The sequence below is a fragment of the Heloderma suspectum genome, chromosome 5 (assembly GCF_057233095.1).
Source record: "Heloderma suspectum isolate Gila_16-S chromosome 5, 16-S_ref, whole genome shotgun sequence".
Lineage (NCBI taxonomy): Eukaryota > Metazoa > Chordata > Lepidosauria > Squamata > Helodermatidae > Heloderma > Heloderma suspectum.
Window position 1 is genome coordinate 191,715,225 of NC_139462.1, and position 16,066 is coordinate 191,731,290.

At 40.4% G+C, this 16,066-nt stretch overlaps 1 protein-coding gene across 7 annotated transcripts in view; it reads left to right on the forward strand.

The window, feature by feature from the left end:
• The window catches only part of SLC25A13 (solute carrier family 25 member 13), a 142,146-nt gene that overhangs the window by 53,481 nt on the left and 72,599 nt on the right, over positions 1-16,066 (forward strand). For 6 of the 7 annotated variants that reach the window (XM_084858759.1, XM_084858756.1, XM_084858758.1 and 3 more), the window contains one exon: positions 8,262-8,377. The exons of the other annotated variant lie outside the window; for it this stretch is intronic. In XM_084858759.1, the coding sequence (XP_084714885.1) occupies positions 8,262-8,377 (116 nt within the window). The remainder of the gene's footprint in view (positions 1-8,261; positions 8,378-16,066) is intronic. 7 annotated transcript variants of the gene reach the window in all.

Sequence of the window (16,066 nt, forward strand, 5' to 3'; positions counted from 1 at the left end):
CAATCCATACCTCTTTTTTATACTGCAATTAAATTCTGTCCAATAAAATATGCAATTTCTGCCAATCATAGCTTGCATTCCAGTAAGTAATACAAAATACTATATAGCATTTATTTTTAGAAAGTGTAAACAATTCAAAATAATGCTTTCAAATGCCAGTTTTTCCCATTATTATTGATTTATCTCTAATCTACCTTTTTTCAGAAAAGGTTGTTTATGTAAGATTAATAATAGGCATAGCTTACCCTGTGCCCCATTATGTTATTATGGTTAAATTGCTGATTTTAGTAAACCATTGTGGCTTTTGTATATACAGTGATGAGGATAATGATTAGTATTGCTAAACATGCAGAAGAATTGATGTGTGTGTGTGTTGGGGGGGGGAGAATTTCCAGGCACATGTGTATTTTATGTATTTTGCTACAAGTTCATAGTACATAGGCAATTAAGACTGCATTCCTGTATCTGGAAGTAAGCCCCATTGAACTCAATGGGACTTACATTTGAGTAGAGATGTGTAGGGCTGCACTGTAAAGGCACTTTTGAACTTGCAGACTTCCTTTAGATTGCTGTAATTGGGGCAGACCTTGTGATGAACATTGCACTCTTGCAGTGTTCTGTGCAGCTGAGCACAGACGTACCCACCTGCCTGCTAACTGCTTGACATTTCACCCTACTAGGCTCACACGTAACAAGACTGGCATTGGGAGATTTTTATCCATCATTTTTTAAATCATTTTTATCAAAATTTTTATCATTTTATCTCCTAATATGGTGTGATATACTGTTCTGCTATTTTAACATTTGGCGCACTTGTGGATTTTCACAACTTTGCAAGTTACAAAGTTGGCCTTAAGGGGTTTAGGAATCCACCCCTGTTCCTCTTCATAGACTCTGCTTAGGAAGGATATCTACTCTAAACATTTCAACCTGCTTGAAACCAATTTAACTCTCATGGTTTTTCACAAAGAAGCCTAACAGTTGACGTCTTGTGGCAGTGCCAACAATGTATTAGGGATCCCTGGACCGTTTAGAAGAACTACACAGAGTTGGGAACTTGGTGAGCTAACCCGGTTTTTAAATGGATGTAAATATGTAGCATAGACATGTCCTCACTGTCTGTGGGCAACCTTCTGGGATCTCATCTCTACTGTGCAAGTTCTCACAGGGACCTCCTAATAATGAATCTGACAGTTCTTCAGTTAAAATCTAGGTGGCCAAAGCACCTATGTCAAAAAGCAAACTGTGCCAAATTGGGACTGGCTCTCCACAAGCCCTGTGACAGATGGTTTTTGGCTAGCCTAAATAAGCCTAAGTATGCATAACTAAAACAGCCATATACTGCTTCCCTGTTACCCTTCCTTCCCCTTCCTCTGTTACTGGCCCTGTGGATAATTTTAGACTGTAAGCTCCTTGGGGCAGGGACTTGTCTTTTTTATTCTGTAGGATGCCACGCACACCGAGTTATATAAATCTATCTATAGTAATAAAAGAGGATGTGTGTCTGCCTGTCCCTGCCATAGCACCAAGACCGTGAAACCTTGACACCTTAAACTTGGCATGCGTAGTAAGGGGACCCTAGGGGTGTGTACCTTTGCATTATTTGGTTTTTAAAGTACATTAATTAATTTCAGTGTCTCCATGTGTCTGAAGTGTGCACTCACTAGGTGGCAGACATCCCTAACCACTTCATAGCTTTGCAGTCGATGCAGTTGGAAGCCAAGGCGGAGTAATCTGAGGGACTGCTAGGACAGTATAGGGCTGTCCTCTCCTCCTTGCTGTGGGGCAGACCCACCGTCTGGCAATGGAGTGGACAAACTCCTCAGAGGTCTATAGGGGTGCACTATGGCACAGGCCAGGGGTGCCAGTGGATGTGGTTTCACTCAGACAGGGCAAGCACAATGTGTCCAGTCTGACAGCTGCATACCTTTGCTTGAAGTCTTCGCCGTATCAAACTAAGGGCTCTTTCAACCCATGTGGACCCAGGCCTGTTCTGTAATACTTAACAACAATGACAGGCTGCACTCTTACCTATGAACCTTAGGATTGTCAGCAATATATGGGCATTGAAACCAATAGGGAGAAGAAGCACTGCAGACATACAAATGTCCTTGCTGTATTTGGCACGTCGTGAACGCTGGAGGCACATCCCCCTGGAAATTCTCCTGCACAAACCTCTGTGTGCTACTACCTCCATTGGCTTTTTGTTCTCTCTATTGTTCATAAGAATACATAAATAATAAGAGATTTGCTTTATGGTAATCAGAATTTCTGGAACAATAACCAAGGAGTTATTCACCACTTCCATTAAAAAAAGGTTAATTGCTGGAGTCGGATAGGAAGAAGGGGAAATCACAAACCCATTCTTGGTATCCTACATCTCATAAACATTATGTGTTCTTTGATCTATGCAAAGCTTCTTAAAAAGAGAAATTCTGGAGATATTTTTTGTTGAGCGAACTGTGACTGCTGGGTTGTTTATAAAGTCCTTATGCACCCATGTAGATATTTCAGGCTTCTTGGATTAAAACTGCCTGGCTCTGGTGCTGAGAAACCAAGTAAATTTTAAGGGTACATTTGATATGTAAATACTGCAAGACCGTCAAATTGTATAGCTCGCCATTATACTTTTAGATCAAGAGTTTCCTAACTTCTTTGCCAAGCGTCTTTTCAGTGGGGTGTCCTCCCTGTAAAATAAAAAGCTGTTTCTCATCAAGCCAGAATCTGTTTATATCTCCTGCCATCTTGCCCTGTGGTGATGTTGGTATCTGATCTATGCACTCTCAGCTAGCTATTTTAGTATAGAAGGGTCTCCTGACTGTGAGCCTCCACTCCACCTTTACACTTCTCTACAGCTTTCTCTATGTCCACTGAGGATTCAGATATCCTGTGATAGAAGCCTGTGTTTAGAATCTCCCTGCTTTTCAGGGTCATACAACACGTTAAGTTAATTGCATAGTATGTGGCTGAGGATAATCTCTTTTTTAAAAAACTATGGAGTAACTGTGTACTGCCCTGACCACTGTGCACTGGGAGGGGAGGATTAGAGCTCCCCCAACCTTTTTCCTTGAAATCCCCCTGCCCAGGTGGGATTAAAAAAAAAAAAGTCTCCATTGGCATCAGTTGAGGTTTTTTAACTTTTCTTTTTGTGTGTGTGGGGGGGCATTTTTGGGGAAAAGGCTTAACCCTCCCCTCCCAGTGCACAGTGGCCCTGATCTGGATTGGGGCACATTCAGTACTCTACAAACAAGCCCCATTTCCTCAGCTACCCTCTATGGAATAAACATAATGTGTAGTTTGACCCCTAGACTGAAGATAGATGTAATATCAGGATAGGTCTCCTGGCTCTCCAAAACCAGCCTTCAAACCAGAATGATTGGGTCAGTATAGCAGCAGCTCCTGTTTGCTGCCACTGCTGCTGCAGCTGCATCCTTTTCTGGCTGAGGAAAGCTAATAAAATGGTCTATAGCTGGCTTCCTGAGAGGGAAATATGCCATCTTCATTCTCCTTCAGATGCCTGGCTGCGGGGTGCTTTTTGAAACTTTCCCCTCCTGGTGGAGGAAATGACAGCAATAGCAAACGAGAGGGTGGGGCAAAAATGGCCGCTTGAACCCGTGTTGAGTTGGCTGGTAAGCTTGTCTGTTCTGTTGATAAAGTCGTCTTACAGTGCAGCTGAAGAATGTGCAAGGATTTCTCTTTGTTGATCACCTGTAGTTTTTCCTTCTATTTAATATGCCTGTGTGCCTTCAGTCTCTTTTGTGTGTATTTTTAAACAAAACTAAACTAAATAAGAATAGTACTGAAGTAGAGAACCTTTGACTTATAGAGGATCTCTTTTGCTTGATTTATAATTCATCAATCTCTTCCTAGTTTTGCATCATTAAAATGCAGGGTTATTAGGATTTTCTCATTCGAGCTTTTAAGTCAGACAAGCCCTTGCTTATGTCGGCAAATTATTCTTAAGTAGTGTATTGAGGTTCATGTTAAAATGTGCTGTTTAACGAAACCTAATGATATTCAATGAAGGGTTGTGCTAAGCCAGAGAGAAAAGTCGTTACCTAGGCAACTGCCCTTGTGCAGTATAGAGCTTGGAACATATGGCTATGTAGCATGCATTATTTCAGCATCTTTAACCATTAGGAACCACATGTGTAATTGACTGTGAAAAATTACTGCTCAGTTACTGTATTGTGTGGTCATAATAGAAGTAAATGAGTACGTCATTGTTGTTGGAGTAGATCTGTTGGGAATCACTTGCAGGCCAGTCTATTTAAGGAGCAAAAATACAATAAGAAGAAAATAGCTGGTTTAATTAACATGTAAAAATTGGGTTAATTTGAATTCAGCTGGCACAGCAGATATTGATGTTTCTTCTGGAGTAGCCTGGTTTGAGCCTCACATTTGTATACTTTCTATGTTTCCTCATAAAAATGACTAATTGCTTTTTTTTTTAATGACATCTACTGTTTTAGCTATCTGACTTTTTAAAGTGTTTGTACTATTTGATTGAGAAGAGTAGCCAATGTTATGTTTGATGTGGCAAAAAGAACAGACAGTGATGTGGTGCCCTTTAAAGACTTAACAAATGTTATTGTGTCATGTTATTGTAAAGTCCACTTTCTCTGATCATTTCATCCATCTGATGAAACAGGCTCTAGCTTACAAAAAGTTCTTGTCACAGTTAAGTTTTTTAGGCTTATTATTTGAAAGTCCCAACAGAAGCACCTCAAATAAATACATATTGCAATGACTTTGGATCCCATATTCATACAAATCAATTTCTAGCCAAACCAGGATAAACACGTTATTATCTATGGGTTTTATCCAATGTTAGTCTAAGTTAAGTCCTATTCATTTCAATGGGTCTAACTCTAAATAGGACTAACGTTGGATAGAACCCTAAGACAACAAATACTAGCTGCTGGACTCAAATACATGCCAACACCTAAACAATCTTACATTAAAAAATACCTATCCACTGGCATCTTATTTTTACCATTTAAGGATGAAGTGAATAATAATCCCATATCTTAATACAGCTTTGGACCACTTCAAGTAAGATTCTGTGCATCTAGGCAAAGGTTAACTTTTCATCCTTCTGATCACAAATGCAGCCAACGGCTGTATCGCAAGAACTGCTGTCCAGCTGCATTCATGATCAACTCATTTACACAGCTAAGAAGTTAATCTGATGGCCATGGATGGATCACTTTTTGGCTGGTAAAATGTTCTTTAAGGAAACCATATTTATGGTTATGTTTTATACCCCATGACAATTGGATTGGGAGAATTTGCATCTGAACTTTTTAGTGTGGTAAACCTCCCAAACTTGCAACTTAAATTCTCAACAAAATGTTGCTCTTTCAGCCATGATTAAATTCTACTGGTGTTTTAGGAGCTTGAAAGAAAGTTAAAAACAAGACACAACCTTTCATGCTTCAAGAACTCCTTTTGAAAAATCTGTCAAGTATCATTTGCAGAAGGCTGAGCCTACTAAATGGTGAAAGGTTTTTTCACTCTAAGCATGCACCTAGCACACTGGTTCTCTGCCTGCTTTGAGTGCTAGACTTGAAAACGTTAAAGCAATGCAAATAGTTGCTGAATAATATTGCTTTCCAGTCCTTAAGGGTTTAAATTTTTTGCTATTTAGTAAATGGAAAAAAAATACTTGCTAGCTTACAAGTGTGGTAGGAACTGTATGATTTTTGTACAGTTCCCCACTCTCCTGTGAAAGTATGTCTGTTACATTTTGTGAATCAGAAGGTGGGGGTGGGGGTGGGGGTGGGGGGAGTTTTGAGTTCAATCCCTATTTAGCTATACAGGTCAGCAGCAGTTTTTGACCACATTGTTCCATCTCAGCCTAACCTATATATGAGGATAAAATAGGTTTATACAGCCTTAATGCAGAGATTTGGGGGTAAAGGAGTACATGATACTACTCACAAAAAAATCTGCAGCTATCCCACTGTCAAGGGCTCCTTGGAGGCCTCTCTCAGTCTAATCTAGTAGCCAAGTCCAGACACAGACAAAGGGATTCCTTTCAAAGCTTTATTCTTCTTTTACAACTTAACAACTCTACCGTTTGCAACTAGATCTGAGCAGCACAGTACCTATGTCCTAAGTTGGAACAGTTGGTCCCCGTTTGAAAGGGAATTACTGGCAGACCCCTGAACTTAAGGACTAGAGAGAGTCCCTCCCCTTTTCCCTTGGATCCTCTGGGCGCAGCCGTTGTTTGCACGCCAACCGGGCACTATGCCTCCTTTCTGTGCCCTCCATTTGGCGCCGCTCTGCGTCGGCGTCACGTGTCCACCAAGTCTGCTATCTGTGCTCTGTCACTCCCTGGTTGCTATCTAAGCTAGGAATGCTGGTGGGAGGAATCTCCGTCAGCTGTTGGCCCTGGGAAAGAGGAGCGACTGCTCTTCCTCAGAATCAGAACTACTCTGGGATTCTATGGGCTCAGTGTCCACCCTGACACCCACTTACCATTATATGTTTGGTGTTTTACCAGTGATAACATTGATTACACCAGTGATACGTGCATGATTAGAGATGAAATCCGGCATGGGGAAATCTGGCCTTCTTGGGGCTCAACAGATTTCCCCCGAGCCTCCAGCTCAGCAAAGGGCAGTATCCAACTGTGTCCTTCTACTAGTGCAAATGCACTAATGGAAACTAGGTTCTGAACTATGCACAAGAGAAGAATCCAACTAAAGTTACGTTTGTGCAAGCGTGGTTGAGCAGGCGGTTTTGCATAACTCTTGTGAAACCCGGTGTGCATTCCCATTGTGCAACTGGCGACACAACTGCTTGCACTCGTTGTGCAACTTGTTGTGTAATGGATTGTGCAACCGGCTGCACAACTGCTTGCTCAACCGGTTGCAACCACTTGCGTAACGGAAAGATTCAGCAGAGCTCCAATAGCGCTATTTGAGTTTGCGGAATGTCACCATGGGATATTGCCCACAATACTTTCCCTACTTGCTTTGGGTGGGTAGGTTGGCCACATGGCAAGCTGCTTACTTGGTTTAAAAAAAAAAAAAAACTGTGGTGAGCTTCAAAACCAGTTTGAAGCTGGTTTTAGACTGGTTTCAACTTGGAAAAGGTAAAAAAAAAATCCCACTGGGTGCTGACAAGTCCTCGGGCTAAAGTAGCTCTTTGGATCCTAACTTAGGTGTGCACTCCAGATGTGAAGGTGGATCCTGATCTGGAATGAAGATTTGCCTTGGTAGGTTATGCCAGCTGGCCCACTGGCTACATAGGGTTAGATCCAGAATAAGTTAGTCATGTTTCACTAACTCAGTCTGGATCCAACCCATTTTGCTCAATTTTCTTTGTTTAAAAATACTTAAAGATTTAATGATGACATATTTTTCTATTCTGTTTATTTCAAAGCATTTCTTTGCTTTGCTTTGCTTTTAGTTCTGTTTACTAAAGAACCTTAGTACTGAAGGACAGTAAACATCTAATACAGAGAAAAGCCAACAAAGTAGATACCATTACCACCACCTCACACTCGGGTGGCCATGTGTCCAACTTGACAGAGGACAGTCATGTAGGTGAAGGCATCCTCTATTTGAAGGGCTGCCCTGTCCTAGTGCTAGTCGGATTCAAAGATAGGAAGGGAGAGGAATGGCCTTGAAATTACCCATCAGTGCTTAGCATCCAGAGAGCAGACTGAGCAAGCACACAGATCACCTGGTCATAGTCTTTTCCCCTATGGTGAGATGTACTGTATTTCTCTTTAAATGATAATAATTATTTCCCAGTGTACAACTATACATATAAACAAGTATACACAATTTTGGAGGGGAAATCTGTACTCATCTTTGGTGATACATAAGTGGCCACCCAAACACACACACACACACACACACACACACACTAAATTCAAAAACCAGCATGATGAGTGGGGAAAGATGAAAACCCATAACCTAAATCTGATGCTACTAGTTTTAAAAACCCCACACAGATGCCTTTCAAAGTGTGAAGGTCTTCACAGATCTCCAGAGAGCAAGGAGTTAGAGACCAAGGGACTCTCCCAGGGGGAAAAAATTCCAGAGTCTGAGTACTGCAAAGGTCCTGACTCCTCTGTTCTGTTGTGTGATCAGTTGTTCATTAATAGTCCACAGTGTTGGAACAGTCAATTAAATTGTGTGGGGTCTTTTCATTAAGACTTGAATGACCAATATATCTGTCTAATATATGGACTAAACATGTGTCTAAAATTTTGTGAACACATGTCCATATTTTTTCTTCTATAGGTTGATATCTTTTCAAGAATTTGTAGCATTTGAATCTGTCCTCTGTGCTCCAGATGCATTGTTTATGGTGGCGTTTCAGCTTTTTGACAAAACTGGCAAAGGAGAAGTTACTTTTGGTAAGACCTGTTTTTGCTTCCTCCTCTCCCCCTCTTCCTCTGATGTAATCTGTTAGGATGAATGGCAGTTCTTATTATAGGGAAGTAATTTAAAAAAATCATTGCAGCCATGTTACTTGTCTATTACATTTATGTTTCTTTATGGATGTACTCCTGCTGTTCAATTTCCTAATAGTTAAGGGAGAATTTTAAATTTAGTTAAACTAGTGATATTTTAGGCAAAGATTTTTAAAATCTTTATCACGTTTAACAGAACATTGATATATCAAGAAAAAGATTCCAAATATCAAAATCATTAATTTCGATTTCAAATTTTGGAATCAAAATTAATGTTCAAATATGGATAGATCCAATGGATAGATCAAGGCTTTTACCATGGCTCTGTTGAGAAGATGCTGTAGAATCTTCTAAATGGTCTTCATGCAATTGTGAATATTCTCCTCTTAATGTGAAAATACTGGGGATGTCATCCCGCAAAGTTAAGTATTCATACTAGGGATAGGGGAGAAATTTGTTTGGTTCGCATTTTAATATGAACTAACCTAATTTGCACTTCTTGAAGTACCATGTAAACCGGAAAGCAATTATCCATTAGTTTTTGCATTTCTTTGAATTTTGTGATGCAATTCTCTGATTTTCAAAAGTTTTAAAATATATTAGGAAAAATTGTGTACAAAACTGTGTACATTAGGGGAAATTGTGTAAACAAAAACATATACCTCAGAGAAAATTGCTTGCAAAAGAAGCCATATATTAGGTGAAATTGCGAACATCTTGTGCTGACTTTTACCAAAACATTTGCAAAGTGCTATGGAAACAGGATGGAACAAACTCGTGCTTCAAAAAAAAGTTGTAGAAAGCAAAATGAACAGATTTATCTATCCCTAATTCTTACACCCATTAATTTCAGTGGGAGAGTTAAACACATCCTTAACATTCTCCACTGAAACCAACAGCTCCTAAAAGTGCTTAATTTTCACTGGGTGCATGCAAGCATATTATGGGTTTTTTAAAAGTTAAAATAAATGTTACTACCATAGTGTCATATGATGTTCCAAACTGTCACTCTTATTTAGATCAAAAAGTGTGCAGATGTGCCAGATTTAAAACATCTTTTTTATTGTAATTCAATGTTACCGATGACCTCTTGACCACAATATATACGGAAGTTATCCCAGGCTTTTAAATTTTAAGCATTTTAAAATCTTACTGAATGTTCTGTTCTGTTTTGCTGGTTTGTTTTTATCATGTGGTTTTATTCTTTTGCTATTTTGATTACGTCAACTACCCTTTAACCAATTGTAGTGAAGGGCGGTATTTACATATTTTAAATAAATGAGTTAGAAAATGCAATATACTGTCACTATTTAAAATATATATGTATATAAAGGAAAAGCTTTAATGAAATTCGGCCTCCTTTCAGAACTTCTTCACAGCTGGTAATTTGTGCATTGTTCTTCCAGACAGAATAGAAACATGCGACTAGGCAAGTGGCAATTTAGTCCTACTGATGTCAGACGCTTGTCTAAATGGGTTTCTAAGAATAAGCTATCCCAATGCCTATGTCTTGTAGTCACAGAGGTGGTCTTGTAAAACACTTTCATCTCCCAAATATATATTTTCTGTAAAGAAATTTCTAAACCCAAAGAGAAAGCAAAACAAATGTTATTTTAACTTTTGTTTTCCATGTAAAACATTTATTGGTGGAACTTTAGAACATATATCTTTCCAAGCCTCCCTGCTAATGTTTCCTATATGCACTTACCTGGGAGTAAGTCTCACTGAACTAAATGCGTCTTGCTTCTCAGTAGCCATGTATACAATTGCACTGTTGCTCCTGTAGAACATTTCATGTGAGAATGATGCTCTGTATCACCTTTAGTGTTAACATTTATGTAATATCTCATTATCTGTACTGCATATTTAGAAATGCTTCCAGAAATTTCTTGGAATGGCCATAGGTCAGTGGTAGAGCACATATTCTGCTTGCAAAGGTTCTAAGTTCAGTCCCTTGCAGCTCCACAATACAGCAGGGAAAGATCATAGAACCAGATTCCTGCCTGAAACCCTGAACTGCTGCTTTCTGCTAGTCAGTGTTGACAACACCGAAGGTCTAGTGGTCTGACTTAGTAGAAGGCAGCTTCCTGTGTTCATACTGAGTGTTGTTTTCTGAGGTTTTTACAATTGCTCCATGCCACTGAAACTCAGCCACAAAGGAACTGCAGTGTCTGGCTGCGCGTCTATGAAGCTGTGCTGGTTGCTGTAAACATTTTTAAAATTTGGATCGTGCTGATCAGCTGGCCATCTGAAATACGACCAACCTATCCCTCTCTCTTATTCCCCACCCTTTTCCCAGCAAATTCTAGTAAATGTGCAGTATGTTTAGAATGCTTTTTAATTTTAGTCCTAATTTTTAGAGAACTTGTATGTTAAGCATTTATTATTTTGACGTGCCAAAGCCATTGTTTATGAACAGGTCAGTGATATAGACAACCAAGGACTTTCTCCTCCTCGCTCTCCCATGCAAAATTGCCCAGTATATGTAGTGTGTAAAATATGGGAGGCTTAGTTGTTGTTTTTTCTATAGACACTATGAAATGGGAGATGGTAGCGAGCTTTGACTTGCAACCGATGGAGGCTGCTGTGGCCTTTTGTACCACATTTTCGATTGAGCTGCTGCTCTTTGCCAGGAGTTAAAGATCTCAGCAGGAAGGTGGAAGGAAGTTTAGTTGGCTTTTAAATTTGAGACAGAGAATAAAACATTGCTTCTTACTCCTGAGTGTTGACAGGCACATAAAAGCTGATAATGTAAGTCCAGGGGTTTAAGAGGCTTAACAGTTTTGCCTTTTTTTGTATTACTGTATTTTAATGCCTCATTAAAGAGGTAGAGTTCTTTGATATTCTTTATTAGATGGTTTAATAAAGAAAAGTTTAGATGCTTGGGCCTAAACGTTAACATTTTAAAAATTAACAATCCTTTTAATAACCTTAATCTTTAATTCTGTGTGAGGGGGAGCAAAGCAAATTTAACAACTTCTGGCCTTGCGTACATCAGAAGTAATTGCTTAGAACATGCATTGTCTTTTTGTGGGCATTGGAGTACTGGCACAAGGCAGACAAAGTCTTCATTTCAGAAATGGAGTAAATGAAAGCCTGAGGGGCTTACCTTAAATTTAAAAGCTAATGATGTTATGGCAGCCTTCCCTAACCTGGTGCTGTCCAGATATGTTGGACTACAACTCCCAGAATCCCCCAGCCAGCTATATTACAGGTTGTAGAGTGAGCCTTCTTGGGATATTTCAATATTTGTGGATGTAGCTTGAGAGACCAGGGAATGGGCCAGCTGGAAATGTCTGCAAAAGGAAAATGCCAGTTGCATAAGGAATAGTACTGCAGTTGGCATTCTTCTTAGTGTAAGATGAGAGCTTCTTCACACGCGATGAAATTTCCTACATGGAGGTTATAAAATGTATGAAATATACTGACTTCTGCTTGTAGTTCCTGGTCTGTGACCACATACATGCTTTTTCACCATGAGTACATCCCTGCAACTTTGACACACGTGCATTTGTCATCCATTGCAAGTTTGACAAAAGATTCTTGTAGTTCTTTCATGAAGTGACAGGCATGCAGAAAAGTCTGTCTGACATGAAGCAACTCACAATTATTGCTGTATTCATCCTTGGCAGTTAGGATGCAGTCCTGATGATATTGTGGTATGGTGATGGAAGAGGACAAATATCTTATCTCTAATTCCCCACCTTGTTTGCCTCAGTGACAAAAACAATGCAACCACTTATGGGTTCTTAACTTGCAGGATCTGGTTTATGGCGGGGTGGAGGGTAGAGGGTACATTTTGTAAACTGCTGTGATTATATTTTAAGAACAGAAGTACAGAAATATTTTTTAAATGAAGACGTTTACTTTGCCCCTCTACAGAGAGGGGGAGCAGAAGCAGTGTGTGTGATCTCCACATCCATTCTCATTCCTTCCCAGACAGGGTATTGGAATCCTGTTTGTGTGATAGAACTGGTTGTCTTCATAGAATTGTACTGTACCAACCAGTTTGTTTTTGCATAGACTATGTGGGAATGAGTTGGTGGCAAACTCATTTCACTGAAAATGCTTAGGGACAAACTGCAAATTTTGTTTAACTGAGGAGGGGTGTGGGGGGGAATTATCTGAGGCTATGCAACTGAAAGTACATTTCTTGCACATCTGGTAACCATAGAATGCACCTCTTTTCCCCAAGATTAAATCTTGAAGAGCAGGGGGTAGTAGTCTTTGACCTCATATCCATACACTGTTTTTATGACCTGAGGTGGAGATGATGCTTTTGAGTTTCCATTGATTGCTACTATGCTTTCTGCTGGCCGAATTAGAAAATGCAGGCACATACAACCCTGAAGTGTTTAAGGAGTTGATATTGCCCAGGGCAATTTTTTGCACCTCCTTAGGCAGGCCTTTCTCAATAACAATAACTGGGCTTAGTGCATTGGGTATTTGATTTTCTGTACAGTATTTGGTTTTCCTCTCCAGCTTTGTTACAACATTCAGAATCATCAAAGTGCAAGCTATCTGAAGTAGATTTACCACTTGTGAGCATTGAGAGTTTAACAACGGAATACAAATTCACACCAGCAAGAAATTGTCTTCTCTGTTGTGGGCTATCTTGTCAAAGATCAGGAGAACAGTGCAGAAGCTCTTCCAGTTCAATGGGTCAAAAATCCGTTCTTTATGAAAGGCTAAATGTGGATTTACACGAATGACTATAATGGCTCCAATTTTGAAAGATAGAGGTAACGGAGAGCACTTCCAGTTAGCAGGCTGATTTCAGAATGCAGCTTGTTCAAATGGCTAAAATATTGTGTTTTCTGCTTTCTTCGTGCTACTTAAAAAGAGAGAGAAGGAAAAAATAGGTATGGAGAAGGGGGGATAGAGCCAATTTGAGAGTAAATTCAAACTGTATAAGGTCACTGTCTGGTTAACTGAGAGCTGAAATATAACCATCCTTCATAAGACGACAGTATAGAAGAAAAGGCCCATTTACTAAGCTGCAATTTTGGAAGGAATTTGACCTGCCTGTACTGAAAAAAACAACACACCACTGCTGTGGTAGGAACTTCGTTGAAGTCTTTAACCTCAGATTTGTTCAGCCGCAAATAAACATGTCTTACCTTGGAAATAGAAGATAAATGCCCTTAGAACCATGTTTGTTAAACTCTGGACTCTTTAATATGTCCCATGGTATGCTCACTTGCTCCAGAGTAGGGTCACTGAAATCAGTAAAATATTTATTGCTTAAATATTTATCTGTGATTGTGTGTGCAAGGGACAAATAAACAGGGGTAGGAATACCATGAAATGGTCACTTCAGACTGCAGAATATACCATGAAATGGTCACTTCAGACTCCAGAACCATTTTCCTGATGCCAGATAGCATGCTTGTGTGCCATTAGGGGGGGAAAATAGCAGGGAAAGATGTCATTTTGACTTCTTGTTTGTCAAATGCAAAAATATCTTAGGACAGCGGTCCCCAACCTTTTTGGATTGGTGGGCACATTTGGAATTTGAGCTCTCAAAAATAGGTGCGGGGGGGGGGGTGCTCATTCATAAAATGGCTGCTGTGGTGGGCATGGCCAGTCTCAAAACACCCATTTCCTAGAACACAAGCTGGTGAGACTAAAAGAAAAGTAACTTGGCCAAAAAACTAATTATAAGGCAGAGGTGGGGATCACAGCTCCAAAACACAAAAACACTCTTTTGAATCCAAATAAAGATGCCACTGGAGGGCAACACTTTGCTTTGTGGCATGCCAGCCTCCCAGTTTAAAAGAAAATGTTAAAAATCTTAAATAAAATCAAAGGCAGGGGGGCTCAGGGAGCCTGGGGCACTAAGAGAGATGCCTGCAGTTACATTGGTGCCCACAGGCACCACTTTGGAGACCCCAGTCTTAAGGCCATCACTTGTCATAGAATAAAATAATTCTACATTACTTTTAAAACAAGTCCTGCATAATGAAAAGCATGCACGCTGATTGTGGCTTCCATCCTGACTACTTGCAGCAGCAGCAGCACCCCCACTCCACCCTGGTAGTGCTTGAATTATAGAGGATCCCACCTGGCTACTGTTTTTAGAAGAGTACAGGGGGTATTATTTAGTTAAATTGAGAGGAGGTGGGGTGGGGTTTTCATAGAATCATAGGGTTGGAAGGGGCCTACAAGACCATCAAGTCCAACCCCCTGCTCAGTGCAGGAAGCCTGATACCCAGGCGGGCTCCCATCCAACTACTAACCAGGGCTGACCGTGCTTAGCTTCGGAGATCAGATGAGATCGGGCGAATCTAGCCCTTTGCTCAGCGTTTTAGTAAAAAACTAAGATCATGGCATCTGGCCCCATCACTTCCTAGCATATAGAAGGGTAAAAAATAGAAGCAGTGACAGATTTTACTTTCTTGGGGTCCAAGATCACTGCAGACAGTGACTGTAGCCATGAAATTAAAAGACTCTTGCTCCTTGGGAGGAAAGTTATGGCAAACCTAGACAACATAGTAAGAAGCAGAGACATCACCTTGCTGTCAAAGGTTTGTATAATCAAAGCTATGGCTTTCCCAGTAGTAACGTATGGCTGTGAGAGCTGGACTATAAGGAAGGCTGAATACCAAAGAATTGATGCTTTCGAACTGTGGTGCTGGAGAAGACTCTTACGAGTCCCCTGGACTGCAAGGAGGTCAAATCAGTCAACCCTAAAGGAAATCAACACTGACTGCTCATTGGAAGGGCAGATACTGAGGCTGAAGCTCAAATATTTTGGCCACCTAATGCGAAGAGAAAACTCCCTGGAAAAGACCCTGATGCTGGGAAAGATTGAAGGCAAAAGGAGGAGGGGACAGCAGAGGGTGAGATGGCTAGATAGCATCACCAATGCAATGAATATGAACTTGAGCATGCTCCGGGAGAGAGCGGAGGACAGGAAGGCCTGGCGTGCTATGGTCCATGGGGTCACGAAGATTCGGACATGACTGAATGACTGAACAACAATGGCTTTTCTCCCATAATTTGAACGCTGTCCCAGGAGAAATCTAAATGCTGCATTGCTTGAGCAACCACCACCACCACCCCATGCCCATCAGAGGTGAAGGTAGAGATGTGAGAATTCATGCATCAGTGTGGAAAATTAGTCCTCCACTCTCCGGATTCAGAAGCATGTGGTAGAGGTGGCAGTAGCTCTTCCATCCGATTGCAGCCAACCAGCCAACTGGGCTGCATGGCTTCCATGCACTGAGACTCCTACCGTATGTGAATTGCTGGGCTAGGGAAAGCTTATTGTCCAGCTGGAAAAGGTGCAAAAATGGCAAACAAAATGATAAATGGGGTAAGGTGACAATCACTGGAGCTTTTTACTTTAAGAAAAAAAGTGACTAAGGGAGGGTGTGATGGAGGTTTATAAAGTCATGCCCAGTATAGAGATAGTAGATGCAGATAATTTCTTTTCTCTGTCTCTCAAAATGCTAGAAATTGTGGTCAGTGTTTCAGGACAGATTAAAAATGTAAAATTTTGAATATTTTGAACCTATGGGGGGAAAAAACCCTGAGGTTCCTTCCCCGCTTCTTTCCCCTACGGAGAATGAAAATGTTGAGAAAAATTGAAATATATGCAGTACTTACTTTTTTGATTTTTTTAATCAA